The following is a 26,637-nucleotide window of genomic DNA, read 5'->3' on the forward strand; positions in this document are numbered from 1 at the left end:
GTGCATGTCGGCTGTGTGCGTGTTTGCGTGACAGGGCAAGTGTTTGGCGGACCTCTACACACACACAGACACTGGTAATCAGCATATTTACACCATGACAAACAAGTAATAACTTCCCCGCAGGCTAATTATGATAGAGAACATCCGGCATACCCAGATAAGTTGGGTCTCTATCAAACATCAACAATACAGACCAACATCACAGCAGATAGAGGAGTATAGCAAACTGGGAAGATTATATGTCAAGCATCTTATTAGTTCGCCAGCTTTATTTAATCATCGCAGTAAGACGCACTGCTTTCTGTATGACAGCCAGCACAGCAGGTTCCCAAAGATTATGTAAACTTACAATCCTATCTGCTCAGGTCTCACAGATTTTCGCTGAGTGCAAAAAAGCGATCAAATCCGCCTTAACTCAAGGAAACACACTGGGCTTTAAGTCCTGTCTAAGAAATATATGTTTTTACAGATCGGAAGTGATTTACCAAGGAAATCAATGATTTTTATCACATTTCATAGGAAATCTTCCGACATCCGCACCCAGTTATCTGAAATACCTTCCTACTGACCTCTAAAGATCCTTTAAATGTGTGTAATGTATCTGTGAGAAACAAGACAGCCAAACAGTGATGTGTTGAATAATGATGGCAGGCATTAGGGCTGGGCAAAATAGCTAAAATTTGATTTTTTCCTCAGTATTTTCAGCCTTTTGACAGAATTCATTATACACCAAACAAAATTATAAACGCAACACTTTTGTTTTTGCCCCCATTTTTCATGAGCTGAACTCAAAGATCTAAGACTTTTTTTTATGTACACAAAAGGCCTGTTTCTCTCAAATATTGTTCACAAATCTGTCTAAATCAGTGTTAGTGAGCACTTCTCCTTTGCCAAGACAGGTGTGGCATATCAAGATGCTGATTAGACAGCATGATTATTGCACAGGTGTGCCTTAGGCTGGTCACAATAAAAGGCCACTCTAAAATGTGCAGTTTTATCACACAGCACAATGCCACAGATGTCACAAGTTTTAAGGGAGTGTGCAATTGGCATGCTGACTGCAGGCATGTCCACCAGAGCTGTTGCCCGTGAATTGAATGTTCATTTCTCTACCATAAGCCATCTCCAAAGGCTTTTCAGAGAATTTGGCAGTACATCCAACCGGCCTCACAACCGCAGACCACATGTAACCACACCAGTCCAGGACCTCCACATCCAGCATCTTCACCTCCAAGATCGTCTGAGACCAGCCACCCGGACAGCTGCTGCAACAATCGGTTTGCATAACCAAAGAATTTCTGCACAAACTGTGCTCAACGTCCTCATCTGGGTCTCGACCTGACTGCAGTTCTTCGTAACCGACTTGAGTGGGCAAATGCTCACATTCAATGGCGTCTGGCACTTTGGAGAGGTGTTCTCTTCAGGGATGAATCCCGGTTTTCACTGTAGAGGGCAGATGGCAGACAGCGTGTATGGCGTTGTGTGGGTGAGCGGTTTGCTGATGTCAACGTTGTGGATCGAGTGGCCCATGGTGGTGGTGGGGTTATGGTATGGGCAGGCGTATATGTTGTGGACAACGAACACAGGTGCATTTTATTGATGGCATTTTGAATGCGTGACGAGATCCTGAGGCTCATTGTTGTGCCATTCATCCACGACCATCACCTCATGTTGCAGCATGGTAATGCACGGCACCATGTTGCAAGGATCTGTACACAATTCCTGGAAGCTGAAAACATCCCAGTTCTTGCATGGCCAGCATTCTCACCGGACATGTCACCCATTGAGCATGTTTGGGATGCTTTGGAACGGCATATACGACAGCGTGTTCCAGTTCCTGCCAATATCCAGCAACTTCGCACAGCCATTGAAGAGGGGTGGACCAACATTCCACACAATCAACAACCTGATCAACTCGTATGCGAAGGAGATGTGTTGCACTGCGTGAGGCAAATGGTGGTCACACCAGATACTGACTGGTTTTCGGACCCCCCAGACCCCACCCCCAATACAGTAAAACTGCACATTTTAGAGTGGCCTTTTATTGTGGCCAGCCGAAGGCACACCTGTGCAATAACCATGCTGTCTAAACAGCATTTTGATATGCCACACCTGTGAGGTGGATGGATTATCTCGGCAAAGGAGAAGTGCTCACTAACACGTATTTAGACAGATTTGTGAACAATATTTGAGAGAAACAGGCCTTTTGTGTACATAGAAAAAGTCTTATGCTGTGTTCACACCAAACGCGAATAGAGCGTCTGGCGCGAATGATTTCAATGTTAAGTCAATGTAAAGACGCGTTTACGTGCGTCTGGAGGTCTTGCGGTGCGAATGAGGCGTTTAGCGCGGCGCGGAAGACGTGAATTCGCCTCATTCGCGCGTCTAGTTCGCGCAAATGACGCGAATTGAGCGTTTCGCGCAAATGGTGCTTTTTGTGCATTTACGTGTTTGACGCGAATTCGCGTCTGACGCCCGAGTTGGTAAAGTTCAAATTTTTCAATCAGGAGCCTGCTTGCTGCTGTGGCGGCAGGCCCGCCCGGAGTCACTCATTCAAAATGGAGGAACGACTGATATTATCAGTGAGCAGTCACCCAGAGATTTATGACACAAGTTCATACTTCTATAGAGACAGGAATAAAAAGGACCTCGCTTGGAAGAGTGTCGGTGAGGATATTGGGCAACCTGGTAAGTTGTAAATACACATTTCACTTTTGAGTCACGTACACGTTTATTGACCCGCGAATACAAAGCGGTAGCTCTCTCAATGAACGCACAATCAACATCAGCCATCTTGCAAACAGACAACCGCCTAGCACTTGCCCCTCTCACAAGAAGCGGATTTCGCCTCGGACGCGCGTCAATTTCGCTTCAAACGCTTGTTTTTTACGCGCGTCTATTTCGCTCTAGATGCGCGAATGCATTCAAAATGTTCAGGCGGCAAACTATATGCGGTAGACGCGAATTTGACGCTCTATTCACGTTTGGTGTGAACGCAGCATTATATCTTTGAGTTCAGCTCATGAAAAATGGGGGCAAAAACAAGAGTGTTGTGTTTATAATTTTGTTCAGTATATACCACAATATTTATGTATTTGCTTCAAATAGTGATTTCTTTTTAAATCAAAGGACCCATCAATTTGACCAAATAGCACCTGAAAATAAAGTAGATTCAAAATTTTTTGCAAACACTTGTAAGACACAAGTAACACAGACTAGAATTTTGATTCAAAGGGTTAGTTCAGCAAAAATGCTGTCACCGATTGTTATATATGATAAACAGATTTTATTTAGGCTTTTATTCAAGTATAAACACTGATCAATGGAAATACACAGAGCATATCAAATATGGTAAACAGAGGCTCAACCATACTTGCTCAAATCATATAAAACGATCATGTCTCCTCAGAATACATGGATTGAAGAGCTCAAGTCATATCGGTTTTATGAAATGTTTGAAGTGTCAAAGTTTTGGTAAAATGGACTTTTATAGGGGTCATGAACTGAGAAATCAACTTTTCCTTGAGCTTTTGATATATAAGAGGTCATCGTACTATAAGAATAATCTGTAAGTTTCAGAACTGAAAACTTCCTTGTTAGTCCAATAAAAGCTCAACATATCTGTGATTGGCTACAATGTTCATCACTGCAACCTTCAATGCCACGATCTAAATATAATGCCATAGATCTAAATGTAATGCTATAATCAACACTTTTCACAATTAATTAACCTTGAGAGCTGTAATAGTACAAACGTGCTAAACGTTTTCGAGAGACTAATACTTAGCTATTTCATATGCAAAGATGTTAGCCAATCACAGCAGCAGCAGGGTGTTTACAATGAAGTCTCACAGAAGACACGCCCCTTTAAACAGAGCATTCAAATCAGAGGACTAAAATCAGGGTAGGAAAAATGCCTTTTATTTCTAAATTATGACAATTTTTGATGTAAAAAGCATACTAACATTATAAATGCACCATAGGAAACAAAATAATAAAACAACGCAGTTTATGACCCCTTTAATGGAGGGACAGAAATCTCTCAGGTTTCATTAAAAACAGTTTCACTTCTGTTTAGAAGACAAATCAAGTCTAATGGGTTTAGAACGACATGAAGGTGAGAAAATTACATTTTCATTTTTGACTGAACTCTCCCTTTAAAAACATAAGTCACATTAACACTGCAATAAAATCTTTGCAATGAGTATTCATAATGTTGCTTACATTTATTTATATTTTATTAATATTTCAAATATTCAATATATTGCCCAGCCCTACCAAGCATACAAACACTCAGGCAGTTGTGCGGGTGCACTCACCCCTCCTCCTGCCTCCCAGCCTTTAGGATGACCATACAGATGCGCAGTGGATACTGTTGAAACTGATACCTGAGAGAGTCCAGGGGAGGAGGCGTGACCCGGCGGTGTGGCCGCTAGGTTAGGGTGTCCCTTGTTGATTTCATGTGCTGTATATGGGGGGCCAGGGGGTCTCTGTACCTGGGGGGAAAAAAAAGAAAAAAAACTGTCAAAACATGCATTGCTGTTTTTGAAGTAAACATGAAATGACATCCAAACCCATTTCATTTCAGTAACATGACAGGTTACCAAATAAAACAATATACAATGAGAAGAGGGGAGGGGGAGGGGGGGCATTAGAACTGTTTGGATTGAAAATACCAGAAGGGACATAAAACCTAGTTTAGAGGATTAGTTCTCTCCTGTAACCCCACATTTTAGGAGGCTTTGTGAACAGGAAGTCTGAAGATCAAAGTTCACCCTCAACAGCATTGCAACGCAAAGTCCCTTTGAGACAAGTTATTTCACTCTGCGATCATCTTTGAAATCCCTCTCGGGCAGCTATTTCAGTCATCCAAGTACAGCTCCTATCTCTTTGAATGGGGAAACATCAAATTCTCCACAGCTGTTCACCAAGCTAACGATTAAATTTCATATTTGTAATCACCAATGAAATCTGACAACAAATGTGGTTACCTATGTTAAAATAGCATTACTAAGTTTATTTTTCAGGCTGGACCAGCCAATGCGCATGTGCAGTCCTAAGCACGTGTCTCAGAAAATTGACTGTTTCTATAGCAACTGGAGCTCTTGCGATGACGCAATGACTTTATCAATCAGTGATTGGCTCTTATTTAGAAGGCGGGAATTATTCCGCCATATTGCGAGTTGCACATTCTCCCGTTCATAGTAATATGAGTACATCGTCTTTCTATATATAAAGTCTTTGTTGCGACATCTCTCAAAGAGAATGTTCATTTTTCAAACTGATATTTATTTGCTATTGTCGTAACTTCCTGTAAATTAATGTGTACCACAATTTAATAATTTTGATTTTAAGAGAAGTGATGTTATTGTTCAAAAGTTTGGGGTTGGTAAGATTTTTTTAACATGTTTTTTTTAAAGAAGTCTCTTATGCTCACCAAGACTGCATTTATTTGAACAAAAATAATGCTGTGAAATATTAATATAATTTATAATAACTGTTCTCTAATATATTTTAAATTATAATTTATTCCTGTGATGTCAAAGCTGAATTTTCAGCATCATTACTTCAGTCTTCAGTGTCACATGATCCTTCAGAAATCATTTTAATATGCTGATTTGGTGCTCAAGAAACATTTCTTATCATCATTATTAATACTGAAAACAGTTTTGCTGCTTAATATTTTTGTGGAAACAATGATACATTTTTTCAAGATTCTTTTACAAATACAGAGTTCAAAAGAACAGCATTTATTTGAAACAGAAATCTTTTGTAACATTATAAATGTCTTTACTGTCAGTTTTGATCAATCAAATGTGTCCCAAAAGTATTATTTCTTTAAAGGTTACTTTAAAACAGCTATTCGGTTAACATTATTTTAGATTACGTTGATTTTAGACGCCATAGTCCAAGGCAGATTTCTTCATGGCCACTGACGAATTAACTATGAACAAAGCCCAAAAGAAAGTAAGCTTTATTCCTGTGTACTGTAGACTAGATCTTGTAGTCTGATTTTTTTCTACAAGCACGCTCTGCTTACATGTAGATAGCAATCATCACCACATGCAATTCTCCTGTGAACGCTCATTACAGCAGCAGCGGTTACAGTCCATCATAGGCATATGAGAGAGTGCAGTATCATTGTCGGTTCTCCCTGGATTTTCAAAGTTGCTGCTGTAATTATAAATTGTAAATGTGGGCCAGAAACTGATAATGAGATTAACTTGCTGGTTGCACAGTGAGGGACTGCAGCCAGAGCAACTCCATAACTCATTAAAGAAAACGGGAAACCTGCAGTCCTGTCGACTTCCTTGAAGATCAAAGGCTTCAAACAGAGAGCGCACAGATTTGATCTACTCTGAGGGCTAAAATACGGCCATCTGCGAGCCAGACGTGTTCATCTGGAATGAGCTTGTGGTAAATCAAACATCTCCACCTTGGTTGTACACCATGATTCAATGACAATCAGTCAGTCTGAACTGAACACCTGGAAATTCACATGACTGGCTTTCCCGCTTTCCCAGGCAACATCAGCAGGTGGAGAATGACCCACTTATTTGGAGGGATTACACAGCTTACCCAGCAGCCTGGGCTTTTCCAGGGTGGGGTGCTGCTGTGCTAAGGAGGGGTGGGTGAGATCACACATGCTGCCCTGCGTTTCCCAGAACGAGGGGCTTTCTGACCCAACACAGGAAGCAGGAACAGGAGAAAGACCAGCTCAGCAGAAAAAAAGCACCCCACCCGTTCACTTCCCTCAGTACTGCCCAAACATCATCAGTCCTGCTCTCTCAACATCACGTCACTCCAGCCCGCTGTCAGAAATCAATTTTCTTATTAAAGGGCAATATTTGCTCTCTGGAATGATTTTGCAGCTACATTTTTACTTTATATGGGTGTTTGTTTTTTGTTTTTCAAAATATACAGAACACCCAGCATGCCCTCTATTTCCTCCATGTCAAATATTTTAAAACCATACTACATAAGCCAACACAATAAGACAAAAATAAAATATAATGAAATATATTAAAATGTTACATAAACTGATGAAACTCAATAAATCAGATTATTTCAATTTAACCTTAATTTTTCAGCATCTGAAACATCTAACACACACACACACACACACACACACACACACACACACACACACACACAATATATATGACCACATAGTGGTTCATTGGACTCTTAATTACTAAAAAAAAAAAATCTGCCAAATTTGTGAAAGTTAACCACATTTCTGGAAGTTGATGATAAACAATTTATTTGACCAATGTCAATCAATTTTCAAAATGAGTGGAAACATTTACTACACCTCTGAACACTACTCTGCATGTTACATTTTGAAACATGAGTAAATTAGAAAAATAAGACTTTCCATTTTTGGAGCCCTCCCAAATCATTACTTAGTTACAGAGGTAAACAGCTTCCACCAGTACACATGGTGGTCCACATGTTGATGACTCAAAATGTACTGCGGTTAGGAGTCAAATAATACAATGTTACAAGACATTTGCATTTGAAGGGGAGTGGAACTACGGCTCTGTCTATTAAAGGTGCTAAAGAGGATGTTTTGTTTTATACATTTTTGCAATATTACTTGAAACTGTCTTTACTAACTGATAAAAGACTATTTATTAGGTGCACTGAAAGGAATAATATTAATATACATCATCTGTGCACGAGGTAGGGCCTTAAAAACATCAGCCAATCGTTTACGCGATCATCACGTAAACGATTGGCCATCTGGCTTGTCAATCACTGCCATTACGTTCCTTGTGAAAGACGTGCGCGGATTGGCCCTCTGGCTTGTCAATCACTGCCATTACGTTCCTTGTGAAAGACGTGCGCGGATTGGCCCTCTGGCTTGTCAATCACTGCCATGACGTTCCTTGTGAGAGACGAGCGTGGCTGCACGCTCCAGTAACTTTCCACACTCTACAGGCGCCGCATGCAATGTTTTTGTCAGGAGACAGGAGTAACAACTGCAGATTATGAGTTACCTGCGGTGAGTCCGACATAATGAATCCACTAACACGACACAGCGAATGCCGATGGTAAACACTCGTGTTCCAATACTCGTGCACAAGTTTTGGGAGGCGTTCCCTTGAATTGAGCTGTGAAGGAGGGGGGTTGTTCTTACACATGCGCTCATTTCAAAAACTCACTAACAGTCTTTGGTTTCTCAGTCGACGGAAAGATCCTCTTTAGCACCTTTAAAGGGTTAGTTCACCCAAAAATGAAAATTCTGTCATTAATTACTCACCCTCATGTTGTTCTACACCCGTGAGACCTAAGACTCTTCGAAACACAAATTAAGATATTTTTGATGAAATCCGATGGCTCAGTCAGGCCTCTATTGCCAGCAAGACAATTAACACTTTCAGTGCCCAGAAAGATGCTAAAAATATTTTCATATGACTACAGTGGTTTAACCTTTATGTTATGAAGCGACGAGAATACTTTTTGTGCGGCCAAAAAAAAAAAAAAAAAAACGTGATTTCAATAAATGAGCCTTCTTTACTTCGTAAGTGTAAATTGAATTAGTCCACATGACTTTGGCAGTTTGACACGCGATCCAAATCACTGATTCGAAACAAAAGATTCATAAAGCTTCGAAGGTGTTTTGAAATCGTCCATCACTAGATACTGTTGAAAAGTCATTATTTTGGTTTTTTTTGGCGCACAAAAAGTATTCTCATTGCTTTATAATATTAAGGTTGGAACACTGTACTCACAAGAACTGTTTTAAATATGTTTTTAGTACCTTTCTGGGTATCTGAAAGTATTAATTATCTTGCTGGCAATGGTGGCCTCACTGAGCAATCAGATTTTATCAAAAATATCTTAATTTGTCTTCTGAAGATGAACGAAGGTCTTACAGGTGTAGAACGACATGAGGGTGAGTAATAAATGACATAATTTTCATTTTTGGGTGAACTAACACTTTAAGGCTGTGACACACAAAGTCGACATCGCCTTGCGTTGGTTGTGTCTGGGCCAAAAAGCTGTGCTTAAACACAACAAAAGTATAGCCAGCTGTCAACTACTATGTGCTTCTGTGCCTGCATGTAAGAAAATAACTGTCTATATCAGCAGGTATCGACAGTCTGTGTCTGTGTGTGCTGTATTGACTTCTTTGCTCGCTTTCATCACTTTCCCTAAACTGAATAGCCAATCAGAGTGATCTCTCTCACTTTCGCTAAACTGAACAGCCAATCAGAGTGATCTCACTCACTGGCTGCCCCGACACCTATTCAGCATGCGAACTGCCGCTGGCATGTGGAACACACTGCAAAAACTAGCCCGACAGATGCTCACCAACGGCCCGACGGCAGATCGTTGGTTTGGTATGCCACGGCCCTTAAAGGGGTACTTGATTATGATTTCAAACTCAGGTTTGAACAAGGTAAGGCTGAAAACCACTACTGCCCTCTTTTGGAAAGCGGGCCGGGAGCAGCAGCTCATTTGCATTCAAAGGCACACACATAAAAACACAGTGTTTTTGCTCAAACCCAAATAGGGGCAAATTTGACAAACTATAATAAATGATCTATGGGGTATTTTGAGCTGAAACTTCACAGACACATTCTGGGGACACCAGAGACTTATATTACATCTTGTAAAAGGGGTCTATAGGTATAGGTCTCCTTTAAGAGTCCAAGCAATCAAACAATGTGCTAAAATGGCTTTATTTCTATAAAGCATACTTTAAAGAACCTGTAATATTCTCTAAAAATGACTGCAGCAAATAGGGGAAGGCCTCAGATCATCTAAAGTGAAGCCACCTGATGACAGGTTTAGATGTAAAGAAGGGGAATGGAGAGTTCAACTCACACTGTAGACAGCAGTGACGGGAGAGAAGATTCGCTCTTCCAGGGGAGGCGGCACTCTTTGAATCCTAGGGGGGATATTAAGGAAAACTCTGGGGAAGAAAGTACTTAAGGCCAAACACAGCAACAAGGTGGGAGAACACACATGATACATGAAGGAAACTATTCAAGCACAGTAACATCAGAATGAAAAGAGGTGACAGAGTCAAGCAGATCACATTTATCCTTATGCAAATTAGCTAATTAGCCTGTTTTACCAAAGTTATATAACCTAGAACTGTTCTGCATGACAGATCCATACAAATCATCTTCTTCATATTTTTTTCTTCTGCTCACCCTGCCAATATTTTCACCGGCCCAATTAAGGCCCTTTTTCCAACCTGTATTAAGATCCATTTCTTTTGTCCACTTTCAACCACTTCTGTTCTGATTTCTTAAAGGGGATGGTCTATGGGCGGGGTTTTTTCAGATCTTTCAATCTACTTGACAAAATAAGTTTGTGGGAAAACACGGAGAGCATCAGCTTTCATTTATGCTCTGACAGCCGCAAGACACGCTGAAAGCAATTAGTGCGTGTTAGAAATCAGGAATTGTGAGAGAACATTGTGCATGGTACGTTTTCCGTCTTCAAATCAAACTTGGGTCTTCAGCCAACAAACTTTAAATCCCATCAGGTTAGCATGCTTCCCATAATGTTTAGCATTAGGTCAGTAGGCGGAGAGTAGGCGCTCTTTAGTAGCTGTTCAAACGTATTCGACCACGAGCGTTTTTACACAGAGCCGTTCACGTCCTCAGACTCGGACTACGGCTCTGTCTATTAAATGCCGCTCCATTTGAAAGCAGGTGATGGCGATTTAGCGGTAATCAGGGAACCGGCTTTACTGACGAAATGCGCGTGACAAACGCATGCGATGTATCGCCCAGCCCTAATCCTTGCTGAATAAAAGTATTATTTTTTCCAAACTGTTGAACGGTGGTGTATGTCAGAAAGAAATATACAAATATATCTTAAAATATATATTCATATTAATTTATAAAACATTAAAAGCTAGAAATATACAGCTATAATATACAGAAACTCCACCATAACTAAACTGTCATAAAAACTGTCATACAGTAATTTATCACTTTCAAATATTCTAAATGATAGATGATCACAAATCATTTAAATAAGATATTATTCAAATTAATAATTTGATTAAATGATTTTTCAACTGATTTAATCTAAATTATTAATTAATTTTGCTGATTTAAAGGTGCCATCGAACATTTTTTTACAAGATGTAATATAAGTCTAAGGTGTCCCCTGAATGTGTCTGTGAAGCTGCAGCTCAAAATACCCCATAGATTTTTTTTAATAAATTTTTTTAACTGCCTATTTTGAGGCATAATTAGAAATGCGCCAATTCATGCTGCGGCCCCTTTAAATCGCATGCTCTCCGCCCCCTCCCGAGCCCTCGACTCTATCACTGCATAAAGTTCACACAGCTAATATAACCCTCAAAATGGATCTTTACAAAGTGTTCGTCATGCAGTATGTCTAATCGCGTAAGTATGGTATTTATTTGGATGTTTACATTTGATTCTGAATGAGTTTGATAGTGCTCCGTGGCTAACGGCTAATGCTACACTGTTGGAGAGATTTATAAAGAATGAAGTTGTGTTTATGAATTATACAGACTGCAAGTGTTTAAAAAATGAAAATAATGACAGTCTTGTCTCCGTGAATACAGTAAGAAATGATGGTAACTTTAACCACATTTAACAGTACATTAGCAAAATGCTAACGAAACATTTAGAAAGACAATTCACAAATATCACTAAAAATATCATGTTATCATGGATCATGTCAGTTATTATCGCTCCATCTGCCATTTTTCGCTGTTGTCCTTGTTTGCTTACCTAGTCTGATGATTCAGCTGTGCACATCCAGACGTTAATACTGGCTGCCCTTGTGTAATGCCTCATCATGGGCTGGCATATGCAAATATTGGGGGCGTACACCCCGACTGTTACGTAATTATGTTGAGATTTGCCTGTTCTTCAGAGGTCTTTTAAACAAATGAGATTTATATAAGAAGGAGGAAACAATGGAGTTTGAGACTCACTGTATGTCATTTCCATGTACTGAACTCTTGTTATTTAACTATGCCGAGGTAAATTCAATTTTCAATTCAATGGCACCTTTAAATATCTTTTGACATTTAAATTAGTAGAACTGACATTTCTGTAGCTCAAACAGCAGACCATGATGCTAGCAACACCAATGTCATCAGTTATTACTAATAAAATGTGTACCTTTTAAATGTGCTAAAAACAATATTCAACACATAACAGAAATGCAAATGTTTATATTTGCAAGGCTTAAAATCAAGTACACAATCAACAAACATAATGACAGCACCATTCTGGACCCAATATCCATCAAATGACCTGAAACTCTCTCACACTTGACGGGGAAACAACTCTTTTTAAGGAAATGTGTATTTTTTTCTACTCTAACAAATTTTGCAGTGTTTCCCTGTTCCTCTATGAGCTCACAACCTCCAGCCAAACCAGAAAACGATGCTAACTTTACTTAATTAATACTTAAAACTCCTCCATATAATCAACCATACTTCACATTACTGAATAAACAACAGTGTCTTCTGAATGATGGAGTCATACTATGCGATTCCTCTAAGAAATGAGGATGTCGCACAAATGTACATCATCATCCGTGCTGCAAAAAAGGTGCAGCACAACTGTCATACACAAGAAGCTGATTGTGTATTAACATGCTGCTGGAGTACAGAGGATGGAGATGCGTCTTCCATCTCCAGAACAGCAGCAGATCCGTGCTGCTTCAGTTCTGTCTGTACAACTAGGCTATTGTTAACTTAAGAGGGCGGGGAAGCCCTTCCTCCTCCACTGCACCACAGGCACATACACACAGAGAGAGTTCAAACAGAGATAATGTACAGTTTACTGTAACCAGCATAAAACAACAGCTGTTAGTTACTCATTTTAACTTTCCCTTGGCATGCTGCCAAGACACTTTCACAGTATTCTCATGCTCCACGACCACGTCACCCTTTTAGAGCCACAGTTGGCTGGTTTGTAGGTTACAGATTATTTTTAGTGCTACAGTATGATTTACCAAGATATACATTTGCAATGACACAGCAGTCACAATGTCTCATTTTCATTCTGTTCCACTTCAAAATTATCCTCAATTGCTTTAGATGCACCAAAAGTTTCATCTGCCATGCAGTGCATCACTGCCTAAATACACTCCTGTTTAAATCAGAGTGCTATATGAGGAACAATAAATGCAAATATTAACTGACACGAGTCATAGAAGAGATCAGCTACTGATTTGCTTGATCTCTTATATCTCACGTTAGAGTTTATAGCATACAATTTTCTGCTAGCAAATATTTGCAAGTAGATTTCCTGACAACTAACAATGAAACCAGTGCATTGAGGATGCATTTTTTTTTTTTTACATAGTCAAAAAAAAGAAACAGAAACTGTAAATACGTTTGGGGAATCTTCCCCAATTATAAAAAATAAATAAAAATAAAACCCAAGAGAAAGCCTTGATTGTTTCCAACTGCACTATTGTGCATTGTTAGCACTATATTCCCATTGTAAACAGTCTAATTTAGTCTTTAGCCCTGTTTTATCTCCCAAAAGCAATCAGATATATTTAAGAGACTCATTGCAAATGCCAGACCAACATATTTACTTTCTTATAATGAAAAGGGGAAGTCAGATACAATAAAACTACCCCATAAACTCTTTTCTGTACAGAAACTAAGATGCTGACAGAAAACAAGGGCAGTTACAAGAGAAGGTGTTGAGCATTAGATCCATAGAGAAATATAAACAAGATATTGAGGGCAAGCAAAATGGTTTATCTCTATGGGAAAACATATAAACTGAACACTGTTTAGTTCACACTACCTTACCACAAGAAAAGGATATTAGACATGTTAGGCAGAATCACAACCTTAGTCGCCATTCACTTTCAATATATGGAAAAACATTCAATGAAAGTGAATGGTGACACAAGATGCCATTCTAACTAACATTATGCGTTTCGCACAAGTAAGAAGTCAGCCATATTCTGTCATACGGGTTTGTAACAACATAAAAAGTGAGTAACTCATGAAATAATGATCTAAAAATCATTTAAATGCGGTATCTTATTTTTCAAGTGACACGGAAAAAGAGAGCTAGCTTTAGTACTGTCACGCCGGCCCGGCTGGATCAGACAAACAGGTTGCGTGTTGACTGTTACCACTGCACTAGTACCTCCATGTACAAGAAACAAAACCGGACTTAAACCAAAACCAAACCAAACATTTAGTCTTGCTATGCTGGCACTCAGTTAGCGAGTACACAGTACAACACACTCTAGCGCTGCAAAACCTAGTGACCCACCTGCCTAGGCAGCAGTTTCGGGCATCATATGCGCATCAAACCGAATCCCTAAGATGTTCAGAAATACTGTCCGGGCAGGCAGTTCACTAGGTTTTGAAGAAAAGAAAAAAAACACATATTTGTGATGGAGCAATATGCTTTCAGAGAAGGATACGGTGTCTGCACTGGCGGAGGCTGTTGAGCCACCGGCGTCCCCGGCGGTAGCGGTACTGTGGTTAGGGTGGCCCGCAGCTGGCTCGAGGTTGACGGCCCGGTTCCAGGTCCAGTTCCAGCGGCGGTGGCAGCGGCTGGTTTCGGCACCGCTTTCGGCTGCAAACTCATCGCAAATAAAAAAAACAAAACAAAAACAAACGCACGGCTTTACAGATATTTACAAATAAATTAGCTAGCGGCTAAACAGTGCACGTAAAAAAAAATATTGCTGGCGAGTTACGTCAACACCGGGCCTTGTAAGAGCAGGTTGCCGGTGTCTGAGCGGATAGAAAAGCTTGAGCTAACAGGCTAGCTAGCTTATTGAGAGAACAGCAGGCTGAAGTTAGCCAGCTAGCGCTTATTGTGGTTTATCTTCATTGCTGAAGGTTGGGGGGCTGTTCCCCCTCCCCGGCCGGGGTTTCCGAGGATCTAGTTGGCCTCTTCTTGCCAGGGCGATCTTGACAGGTGTGCCCCTTTTGGAAAATGAATAACACTTTGTTTACAACTGCTCTTTGACGAGAGTATGTCCACGGAGTGTGATGATTCCGTTCAACATGGCGCTGTGGCCGCCTCCAGCAGTCCTACAGGACCGACCTTTCGTTTCACTTCGGGTGTTTTCGTGAAACTTCGGAGAGTGGAATTAGCAGCGAGTGTATACGGAAGTACAGAATGCGGGGTCCGGAACTCATAACCTACTTGGATGTCAGCCAAGGAGAATATTATAAACGATGTGGCAGCCAAAAAGAATGGCTTCAGATAAAACTTGCTTTTTAAATACCATCTCTGTATGTCTGTATAAACTATGCAAACCATATTTCCATGTTTATTGAGCTGTTTGGCCCCGATTTGTGATGTTGCAGTGACATCTTGCGTCCACAGCTGAACACGCATTTCATTTTCAGCCCATGAGAACTGCGGAAAACTTCAGTCTGATATATAATAATAATCATTATATAGTAATAAATAAATATGCTCTCTTATAATTAAACACACACTTTCAACACATTTTTTTTACTCTTTCTATAAAAAAGAACAGCCTGAATGGCTCCATAGAGAATGTGAGCTCCATCGCAATTAATTATAATTAGCAGGCTATAAAATGGAAAAACTTCTTCAGTGTACAAAGTCTTCTTTCAAAATGCACGTTATTTTAACATTTCTATAACGTTATTCTAACATTCCACTATTGCTATTTTAACGTTCCTATAACATAATTTTAACGTTACTATAACATTATTCTAACATTCCCTTGACGTTATTCTAACGTTCACAGAACGCTCCCCTCACCTCTTTTCTCCAATTTCATTACCCCGCTGTACGTCAGTATCCAGCACACCCGCGAGGCCGCGACCCGATATAGTATAAGCAGTATGGAAAATTGATGTATGGAGGCCTATAATCAGTATTATACAAACCATCATATCTTCTTTTATTCATTGTTTAATAAATAAAAAATAATAATCCGAGCACATCAACCATGGAAGCTTAAATTTGTCCATTAATGGGTTAGGACCTACCTAGATTTTAAATTTCTTCAGCACCTTCTAACATTCAAGTTATTTTAACGTTCCCCTAACGTTATTTTAAAGTTAAAGTTTAAAGTTATTCTAACATTTTAAAGTTAAATTTTAAAGTTATTCTAACATTCCCCTGACCTTATTTTAACGTTCCCCAGATCCTATTTTAACTTTCCCATAACATTATTCTAACGTTCCCATAACATTATTTTAACATTCCCAAAACGTTATTCTAACGTTCCTCTAATGTTATTTTAACATTCCTATAATGTTATTTTAACGTTCTTATAACATTAAAATAACGTTCCCCTGATGTTATTCTAATGTTCCCATAACGTTATTTTAATGTTCCTATTACGTTATTCTAATGTTCCCATCACGTTATTTTAAGGTTCCCCTAACGTTATTTTATCATTCTTTAAATGTTAGAATAATGTTCCCATAATGTTATTCTAATGTTCCCCTAACGTTATTTTAATGTTACCATAATGTTATTCTAACGTTCCCGTGACCTTATTTTAATGTTCCCATAACGTTATTCTAACATTCCCCTAACATTATTTTAATGTTCCTATAATGTTATTTTAACGTTCCCATAACGTTATTCTAACGTTCCCCTAACATTATTTTAACGTTCCTATAATGTTATTTTAACGTTCTTATAACGTTCTAATAATGTTAGGGGAATGTTAGAATAAAGTTATGGGAACATTAAAATAAGGTCACGGGAAAGTTAGAATAACATTATGGTAACGTTAGGGGCTACATTAAACTAACGTTGGGGAACATTAGAATAACGTTATGGGAACGTTAGAATAACGTAATAGGAACATTAAAATAACGTTATGGGAACGTTAGAATAACGTCAGAGGAACGTTCTTCTAATGTTATAAGAACGTTAGAATAACGTTCCCATAATGTTATTCTAATGTTCCCCTAATGTTATTCTAACGTTATTTTAACGTTCCTAAAGCGTTATTCTAACGTTCCCATAACGTTATCCTAAGGTTCCCCTAATGTTATTTTAACGTTCCTATAACGTTATTCTAATGTTCCCATAACATTATTTTAACGTTCCTATAACGTTATTCTAACATTCCCATAACGTTATTTTAAGGTTCCCCTAACGTTATTTTATCATTCTTATAATGTTAGAATAACGTTCCAATAATGTTATTCTAACATTCTAACATTCGCCTAACATTATTTTAATGTTCCCATAACGTTATTCTAACATTCCTCTAACATTATTTTAATGTTCCTATAATGTTATTCTAACGTTCCCATAACATTATTTTAATGTTCCTAAATCATTATTCTTACATTCCCATAATGTTATTCTAACGTTCCCCTAACATTATTTTAACGTTCCTATAATGTTATTTTAACGTTCTTATAATGTTAGAATAACGTTCCCATAACGTTATTTTAACGTTCCAAAACGTTATTCTAACGTTCCCATAACGTTATTCTAAGGTTCCCCTAACGTTATTTTAACATTCCTATAACATTATTTTAACGTTCCCATACCGTTATTCTAACATTCCCCTAACATTATTCTAACGTTCCCCTAATGTTAGTTGTAAAGTTAAAGTTTTACACAATTGTGAGAAAAAAAGTCAGAATTGTGAGAAAAAAGTCAGAATTTTGACTTTATATCACACAATTGTGAGTTTATATCTCAGAATTCTGACTTTATAACTCGCAATTGTGGAAAAAAAAGTCAGAAATGCGAGAAAAAAGTCAGAATTGTGACTTTATATCACGCAGTTGCGAGTTTATGTCTCATAATTGTGACTTTATAACTCGCAATTGTGAGAAAAAAAAGTCAGAATTCTGAGATAAAAAGTCGCAATTACTCTTTTTATTTTTTTATTTAGTGGAGGAAACGAGCTTCCATACTCAAGTGATATGGGGCCATTGCTAAATTTCACGGAGCCACAACATTTTATAACCTATAATATCACAACATTTCTGGTTGCCTCAACATCACTGATGTAGTGTCACTGCTAACAATGTTTACTATATTGTTTCTTTAGAGCTCTTTCATAATATTAAAGTATTTAATTTATGAAACAAAATATTTTATTAGTATCTCAATTTTTGGAGAATACAAATGTACTGATATAAATCAAAACAAATGTGGGGACACATTTTATATAACATTTTTTATTTTATTTTATTTGTTTAATATGCATATACAGTGTAAGAGTATATAGAATTTTTTTTTCTTTTTAAAAAATGGGACATTTATATTATCAATAAAAAGTAAGGTGATAAAATGAGGCCCATTCACACTAAGAACGATAACCATAAATATAACTATAACGATAACTTTATTAACACTTCACTAATACACATTCTGTTTATTATAAGCATGCGTTGTGGTGGGATTCTGATTGGCTGTCTGTCAATGGTTTTTTTATCATTCATCAGCTGGAATTATTCTCATAGTGATAGAACGATTAGTTATCATCCTTGGTGTGGGCCTTTTACACTGGTTTGCATTTAAAGAAAAGTAAATGTTTAAAACCAAGATATTAGTATGTCGAAATATGTTTTTTAAATATCTATAACTAAACTCAATTAAAAATTCAACATTGGGTACTTTGGAGACTGGTGCACAGGTGCAAATGCTTAGGAAAGGCACACACTTTAATTAAGACATGCAGTTCAAGCTTCTCAGAAACACACATGAATGGATGGTTGTCAATTGTGCACTGACATTCCTCTGAGAAAAGGGACAAACAATCAGATGGCAAGAGATACTATAGCCTACAAAAAAATTTACATTTTTAAAATTGTCAAAATAAAAATAACAAAAAAAGTATTCTATACTTTCAGAGCTTATCTTGAGGCAAATGTTTATTAAAATGTACACAAAGCAAAGGTTGAAGTTCCTCTGAATTTGACACTTTACTTAATTTATGATCAAATGATTTCACATGATCATCAAATGATCATGATCAAAAATGTCTTCAACTGCTGAAAATCGGTTTGCGAAGTATCCTTGCGACTTTATAAGTGTTTAACCCTGGGACATCAAAACCTGGCGAGATCCCCTTATTGTTGAAAATGTAAAAGTTAAAGAGCTGTCCGTCCTGAGATTCAAGAGACACCGAGGCAGCATTAACTTTCAGCTGACATGGGTACTCCTTCTCAAACACCACCCTGAACACCCTATCCTGCAGATAACTGAGTTTCAAACTTCTATACTTCATAGGAACCATGGTGTCTACTTGAGGTCCGAACTGCTCCAGACACAGCACTCCATCTGTGTCTGCTTTGATCTCATAGAACGTTATGTTGCTATAAGTAAAGTAGCCTAAGTAGGGAGCAGCGTCTGGAGGAGGGATGAGAACAGGAGGTGCATTTCTGAAGGCACTTTCCATGGCAGGGATGAGATAACTGTAGACCTTGGCCACAAGATCCTCATCTTCAGGTTTGGTTCCAGCCATTAGGATGACCAACCCGAGCTTTAAGCGAGGAACGAGGGACATCGAGGCCGAATAACCATCTAGATCTCCATCTTTGCGTATGATGTTATAGCCCAACTGTTCATTCACCTCCCAAGGTGTGCCTGTTTGATCTGCAAAGTAACTGTTTTTACAACGAAACAGAGGAGTCAACATGGTTTTGAGGGTGTCGGGCTGGAGAACCTGACGGTAGTATGCGCCCAGCAGCATCATCACTAGTTTGGCCATGTCAGCAGGTGTGGAGTACATTTGCCCTGATGGTCTATACCAGCCGAGGTCATAGAGGGGTGCAGGTCGCCCACTTGAGTAAACACCAACTGCCATCTGGTCCATTATCTGTGGGGTGATTTCGAATCCGGTGTCTTCCATTCCCAGAGGTTGCAGGATATTTTCAGACACCCATTGCTGATAATCCATCCCTGCTACCTTCTCCGCCATTACGTGGGCCAGCAGGGAGAAGGCCAAGTTGCTGTAGTGGCATCTGAGGACAGCAGAGGACTAGAATTACTTCCTCCAGGGAGAATCCACAAGTGCATAGACCGCATCTGCTGTTGTCAATTATTTACACCTCCTCTCATTCATTAAACATCCTCTCAATACAAATTCTATGTACTAACTTACGTTGTTCCAGGGTCAGCCACGAGAACATCATCTTGTAATAAATCCACAGCAGCCTGAGTGCTGCCTTTCCAGAGTAAAGTAGTCGCCCTGAGCCGCCTTGGTAAACCTATAATCAGAAATGAATCCAAAATATCCACTATTTCATATTTTCATTCATTTGATATGGTGTTTACCTTATCAGCCTTTTCAAAAATGATTGAATGAAGTTGGTGATTTGAAAGTAAAATTATTGGGGATGCAGATGCATCAATATTCATTTTCAGGTCAATACTTATTTAAATGTTATGGCTGATAAGAATATCCCAAATTTCAGAATATCCAGTATGTAATATCCAGAATATTCAGAATATCCACTATTTCATATCCAGAATATCCACTATTTCATATTTTCATTCATTTGATATGGTGTTTACCTTATCAGCCTTTTCAAAAATAATTGAATGAAGTTGGTGATTTGAAAGTAAAATTATTGGGGATGCAGATGAATCAATATTCATTTTCAGGTCAATACTTATTTAGATGTTATGGCTGATAAGCAATAAATGGCAGCTATTAAAAATGAATACTATTTTGTCTAAATTAGTAAAAAAAAATAAAACACTAAACACAGAAATCAATCATTTTAAATGCTACATCACAGCATTATAATGTGCATTATGAAAATTGATATTCATTTTGATGTTTTCTAAAGATTACAATAAACAGTGTTACAATAAACAGTAAATTCTTAAAGTTTTTAAAGATTAACTTTAATTGAGTGTTACATACATGTATAGCATAAGTATTGTAAATGAAAATTGAGAATGAGCTTTAACAATAAAATATAAAAATTCTAATATCAGAAGAGATCTTATTTTACTGTACTGTGCGTTCCTGAAAATGATGGATTCATGGTTTCATGCTTCAGGGTAAAAAAAATAAAACAACTGTAAGATACATTTTAAAATAAGACATAAGGTCACATTGTGAGATATAAACTCACAAATAACAGCACAGTTATCTTTGTATTTTTTTTACTCCAAGGCAGAAATGGTGTTTCATTATAAACAGTTTTATGATGAGTGAGGCAGAACAATATTCCATTGTAGATTTCCTGTCAAAACAACTTAAAGGTTATTTCTGAATGCAATTAAGTGTACAAAAATAATCAGCACCAGTATTCCTGGCACATTATATAAACAACAGCTTGGGGTAAGCTGAGTACAGTACGTTAGAGTCATTCCTAAGAGGACCGGGTCTGTTGCAAACCCACTTAGTCATGTCAGGCAACAGAGCTGATTAGGGTAGCCATGAAAACTCCTAGTCTAAAAACAGTTGATCTAATTACAGGTTTCACCTTCTTTATTTTTACAGCACATGGAACCATGGAATGGCAATGCACTAATTATATACATGCTAATCATCTATCACTGATCTAAACACCAAGGTGAGTCCTGACTCACCTGACAGCTGACTGGCCATCCTTCTTAAGGTAACTGAGGAGATGTGGGCTTGAGCCTCTTTACTGCTCATGCTGTCGGAGATGGACTTGAAGTCATGACCCCATCTTTTCCCCAGAGGGTTTTTTATGGTGAAGTTCTTAACATACTTTCCCAGAGGGTCATCCAGGGAATCCACTTTTCCATCCTCCCAAAGTTTATACAGCATCAAGGTGGGGAAGATTTTTGAAAGGCTCGCAATTCTTTTGTAGAATAACAAACAACAAAGAAACAAATTATAAAAAGAGCCCATAGCTATCTATGTACAATACTAGCAATTTGTATTGTAAGTATGTTCAAGAGGGTGGGCGTCTACTTTTCCAGGTCAACGGAATTCATTGTCACTGAATGTATGAGGTCCATTTTAAGTACAGTCCCTGTCAAAAGTTTGGAAACATGACAGTTTTTTAATGTTTTTGAAAGAAGTCTCTTATGCCCACTAAGTTTGCATTTATTTAATCAAAAATACAGTAAAAACTGTAATATTGTGTAATGTTTATATATTACAATTTAAATGAATTGTTTTCTATTTTAACACATTTAAAAATGTAATTAGTCCTGTGGTGACAAAGCTAATTTTTTAGAATTATTATTACTCCAGTCTTCAGGGTCACATGATTCTTCAGGAGTTATTTTAATATGCTGATTTGGTGCTCAAGAAAGATTTATTATTATTATCAATGTTGAAAAATACATTTAATAAATGCAAATAAATGATGTTAATTGAACTTTCGGTAGCACTTTATTTTACAGTCCTGTTCCTCATGTACATGTGGGCTCATTAATTACAATAACTTGGTAATAACTAGGTACTAATCCTGAACAAAGACTATAGATATAGAAAGACTGTTCACTCCCATTAGTTATGAATGGAAGAAACTGCAACACGCAATATGGCGGAATATGTCCTGCCTTCTAAGTAAAAGAGCCAATCGCTGATTGGTAAAGTCATTTATGGGATAGTTCATGTCAGATTTTGTTGCTGATTTGAAATATGTTATTTAATTGTGAGTTCGCCAAGCAGTTTTTGAGATTTCACGATTTCCCCATTCAAATAGATAGGACTTGGTCTTGAATGCATGAAATAGCTGCCCGGAGGCACTGCAAATATGGCCGCCGAGTGAACAGACTTTCCTTGAAAGGGACTTTGCCCTGAACCTACCCCTACACCTCTTTACCCATGTAGTTACCTTATATTACCCAGTATTTTCTTAGGTAAGTACACTTTAAGTACATGTAAGTAAACGTACTGTAAAATAAAGAGCAACCGAACTTTCTATTAATCAAAGAATCTTGAAAAAAGTATCACCATTTCCTTAAAAAAATATTAAGCAGCCAACTGTTTTCAGCATTGATAATAATAAGAAGAAATGTTAGCTTAGCACCAAAAAGGCATATTAGAATGATTTCTGAAGGATCATGTGATACTGAAGACTGGAGTAATGATGCTGAAAATACAGCTTTAATCACAGGAATAAATTACATTTTAAAATATATTAAAATAGACAACAGTTCTTTTCATTTGTAATAATATTTCACAATATTACTGATTTTACAGTATTTTTTATTAAATTAATGCTGCCTCTGTAAGCATAAGATTCCTTGGTGAGCATTAATTACAATTAACTGTAATGTTTCGAAACTTTTGACACGTACTGTATATAGCGTAGTAATTTAACTATCTAGATGTTCAACATAAACTTAAATTATAAGTGTGCAAAGCTACTGTAACCCACCTGTAAACTGTGTACTCGTTTGTTGGGGGAGATGTCGGGTCACTTCCATTCTTTCTACCAAAATTACCATTCCACAATACAGAATCATTAAATATTACAATGGCAGAAATGGCCGGCAGTTTTGTGGCATCAATGCTGGTCCTCAAAAGCACATCCACCTATAGAGCACATCATATTTGTAATAGTTATTAAACTGGTTATCAGTATTGATTTTTACTGGTCATTTGACTTCAGCAGTCTGACCTTGTCCAAAGCTTCCATGAGGACAGGTATCGGGTGCACCAATGGCACAGGCTCAGGGAAACGTGGGCACATCTTCTCCTCTTTCACTTCTTTTGCAGCTTTTATATCCACTGTAAAGTATAAAGATCATATTTTAGCTTTGTCAAACATATAGAACTTTCAGTGTGACCCACATGAATTTATATACACAACAAATAAGGTATATAAAATAACATGTTAATGCCCTCACTCATATCTTATCATTATATAATATAGTGCATTTGAAATGTAGTGGGGGTGGGTGTTTGGTCCATAATCATGTGTTTTACAAAGTTCTTTTTCCCTTCCCCCAAGTGATAATCAGGCTTTAAAGCACACAGTAATCTACAAGCCACTACGTCGAGCTGTGGGTAATCCATAGCCAACTCCTGCAAACGATTAATTAAGCATAAGGAGATCGAAAAGTCAAATGTAAGGATGTTCCCCAATGCTGTTCTATTTGTGGGAGCAAAATGCATCATTTCCTCTATGTATATAAGCATTCACCATCCATTCAATGATGTTTGATTGCCACTTCCTAGATCTTTCTACAGTATAGCCCTTTTTAATTTGGGTCATTTTACCTGGTTCTGCTTTGGGAAGCCTGTACTGCCAAATGAAACAGCCCATCATTACAAAGGAGAGAAGCAGAAAGAAGACCATTCCCAACTTTGTCCATTTCACTTTCATCTTTGCAGTCTAGTGGTCTCCTTCTCTGGGAGGCTTAAAGAGAAAGGACAGTTTCACAGATGCAGCCTTCTGAATTTCACATATAGGAGTCACATCAATATAAATTTAAACTTTAACATGAATTGTAAAAAGAATTACACTGATAACTGTAATATTTTATATGAGCATGATGAAACAGTAAAACAGCATTGTGTGTACTACACAAAACATATTTTCTACTGTAAGATATAATAGGATAAATGATAAAATGTCTTACCACAAGGTATACTCCTTTACCACAGGGTTTACTCCTCCTGCCACATTGTATATCTCCTAAATGATACGTCTATCCACACAGAGACTTGTTTTTCTTAAAAAAAAAAAAAAATCAACAGATTCAAAGTGGAATTCCATTAAAGCTGATAACAGACAAAACCAGAGCTTACCAGCCACTCACCAGCCATGCTTTAATCTTTACAATAACCCGTGCACTTACTTCTCAGCATCCTCTCGGCCAACTGCAGGCCTGTACGTCATAATCTGAAGATCTCCTCCTTTAAAGCCACGCTCCTGACTTTACACATCCATATATATACATCTATATATTTTTAATTTTGCCTCATTACTTTTCTTTGTTTAAACATTTCTATATAATATAATGTATTTTTTTGTTTCAATTTGAAAAAAACCCACATTATATTAAAATTTAAAGTAAATTGCTGTTAATAAATCATGCATACACACAACACTGTTGCATATGCACAATACTCTATTTGTCTTAATAGGTTATTATATTCTGGGACATTAGTAATTTTCAATACTATTTAGGGCGGATAGGGTGGATAATATGCGCAATGTGACACGGGGACTATATCCGGTATGATTTTAATGGCTGGACATTATTTTGAATAACATTTATCACAAGAGGGCAGCAAATTCTTCTGTATTATGTGTTTCTGTTGCGTTTGTCCCTAAATCTCCATCAGAGATCAGAGCTCACAACAGTTGAAATGATGATTCTAAAGAAATATTTGCATAAAATAAACTACCATAGGCCTCTATTAAAGTAATTAAATTGGCTTGACACGATATCAGATCCATTGCATTGTTTGTGTGCCTGGAAGCCAGTTCAATAATGAATCAGGCATGAAGTGGATATCAGTGCCATGAAAAGAGAATTATTGACTAGTGGCCATTTGCTTGACTCAACTACTTATTTGATCTTGCCCCCCTGGTTTTGAAGCGAGGCAGAGATCTGCTCCCCAGATCCCTTCCCCTCGGGCTCCATGTCTAAACCGATAGTGAGATCAATACCATCAGCCTGTCTGCACAAGCTGTGACTGCTCCATGCTGGTTTTATTGGGCCCACACAATCCCATATCTAATAGCATAAACATATGTCAAGCTGTTAATTATACCTGACAAAATCAATTGTGTGACACCTAACTGTAGTAGTGTGGGATGGGGGAATAGGTTATGTTAGGTACCCAGCCCATTATATTATTGTCATTATTATATGTGACCCTGGAACACAAAAACAGTCATAGGGTCATTTTTTTTGAAATTGAGATTTATATGTCATCTGAAAGCTTATGTAAATGAGCCATTGATGTATGGTTTGTTAGGATAGGCAACTATTTGACTGGTTTTGTGGTCCAGGGTCACATATTTACTTATTCTGTTTCTTTTTTTCTTTCTTTACACGTTCTTTGAGCCCTCACCTTTATGACTTTCCCCAATCTTAAAGATTTGGGGTGCTGCCAACTGATACCATCCTACTATTTTCAGAGCCTAATTCACAGAGGATCATGTGCGTGCTCCAGATATTAAATTACTCATGAAATATTTGTTCATCCTCCAGGCCTTGTTCATCTTAACAGAAAGCTCCGCTAAGTCCTGAAATGTCAAAGAGAGCAAATTTGAGTCACCCTTTGTGAGCAAGGTCAATTTTTCCAATTTAGAGCAGCAGGATTAGAAAGCCAGACCCGTATCAGTGCGTGTTACTATCAGAAGCCATCAAAATGGCACGGTGGGGTGTCAACCGTGTCATGTTTGTTTCTACTCTCACGAAAGAGAGTATTTTGTGGGTCTGTGCTCTCATGGTAGAGTTCAGAGCAAGATGCACTGACCCTCTTTGAGGGTCGCTGAACTTCTTTGAGCTTGTTTAGTTTCAGACTTCCCAGTTACTGATAGAAACAGAAGAAAAAAATTAAAGGTAGGGTAAGCAATTTGTTTTATAACACTCATAACATTTAACACTTTTTGTTATACTGGTTGAAACTCTCTTCACATCCTGATGGCAATCAAAAATAGAAGTGGTCTAAATATTTTTTTTTTTTTACATATATCTTCTATGGAAGTCTCGAACCAAAAATAATTGTCCAATCATTGCATTCAGTCCAATTGCAATGATACATTGTCCTACC

General features: G+C 37.9%; 2 protein-coding genes across 13 annotated transcripts in view; both read right to left on the reverse strand.

The window, feature by feature from the left end:
* eif4g3b (eukaryotic translation initiation factor 4 gamma, 3b) overlaps window positions 1-15,079 on the reverse strand; it is a 56,550-nt gene extending 41,471 nt beyond the window's left edge. For 5 of the 12 annotated variants that reach the window (XM_048179323.1, XM_048179321.1, XM_048179320.1 and 2 more), the window contains exons 1-3: window positions 14,416-15,078; window positions 9,838-9,925; window positions 4,320-4,496 (exon numbers count right to left, since the gene is read on the reverse strand). In XM_048179323.1, coding sequence (XP_048035280.1) covers window positions 4,320-4,496; window positions 9,838-9,925; window positions 14,416-14,582 — 432 coding nt within the window. In that variant the 5' untranslated portion in view covers window positions 14,583-15,078. Of the gene's footprint in view, window positions 1-4,319; window positions 4,497-9,837; window positions 9,926-14,415 lie in introns of all 12 variants that reach the window. The other 7 variants (XM_048179326.1, XM_048179325.1, XM_048179324.1 and 4 more) reach the window with 4 other exon arrangements.
* Window positions 15,080-18,241: 3,162 nt separating this feature from the next.
* lactbl1a (lactamase, beta-like 1a) lies at window positions 18,242-24,708 on the reverse strand. The gene is made up of 7 exons (XM_048178412.1): window positions 24,489-24,708; window positions 24,127-24,265; window positions 23,525-23,634; window positions 23,282-23,439; window positions 21,510-21,748; window positions 20,068-20,173; window positions 18,242-19,927 (listed from the first exon to the last, which is right to left on the reverse strand). The coding sequence occupies exons 2-7, from the start codon at window positions 24,230-24,232 to the stop codon at window positions 18,949-18,951; spliced, it is 1,698 nt and encodes a 565-aa protein (XP_048034369.1). The 5' UTR covers window positions 24,233-24,265; window positions 24,489-24,708; the 3' UTR covers window positions 18,242-18,948.
* Between the last annotated feature and the right edge of the window lie 1,929 nt (window positions 24,709-26,637).

The sequence above is a fragment of the Megalobrama amblycephala genome, linkage group LG24 (assembly GCF_018812025.1).
Source record: "Megalobrama amblycephala isolate DHTTF-2021 linkage group LG24, ASM1881202v1, whole genome shotgun sequence".
Lineage (NCBI taxonomy): Eukaryota > Metazoa > Chordata > Actinopteri > Cypriniformes > Xenocyprididae > Megalobrama > Megalobrama amblycephala.

Bases quoted from the DNA above. Each gene is read 5' to 3' on its own strand.
- lactbl1a (XM_048178412.1), bottom strand. From the start codon at position 24,232: ATGAAAGTGAAATGGACAAAGTTGGGAATGGTCTTCTTTCTGCTTCTC. The intron at 23,635-24,126 runs GTAAAATGACCC...TATACTTTACAG, and splicing joins GCTTCCCAAAGCAGAACCAG to TGGATATAAAAGCTGCAAAA. The intron at 20,174-21,509 runs GTGAGTCAGGAC...TTCTGATTATAG, and splicing joins GATGGCCAGTCAGCTGTCAG to GTTTACCAAGGCGGCTCAGG.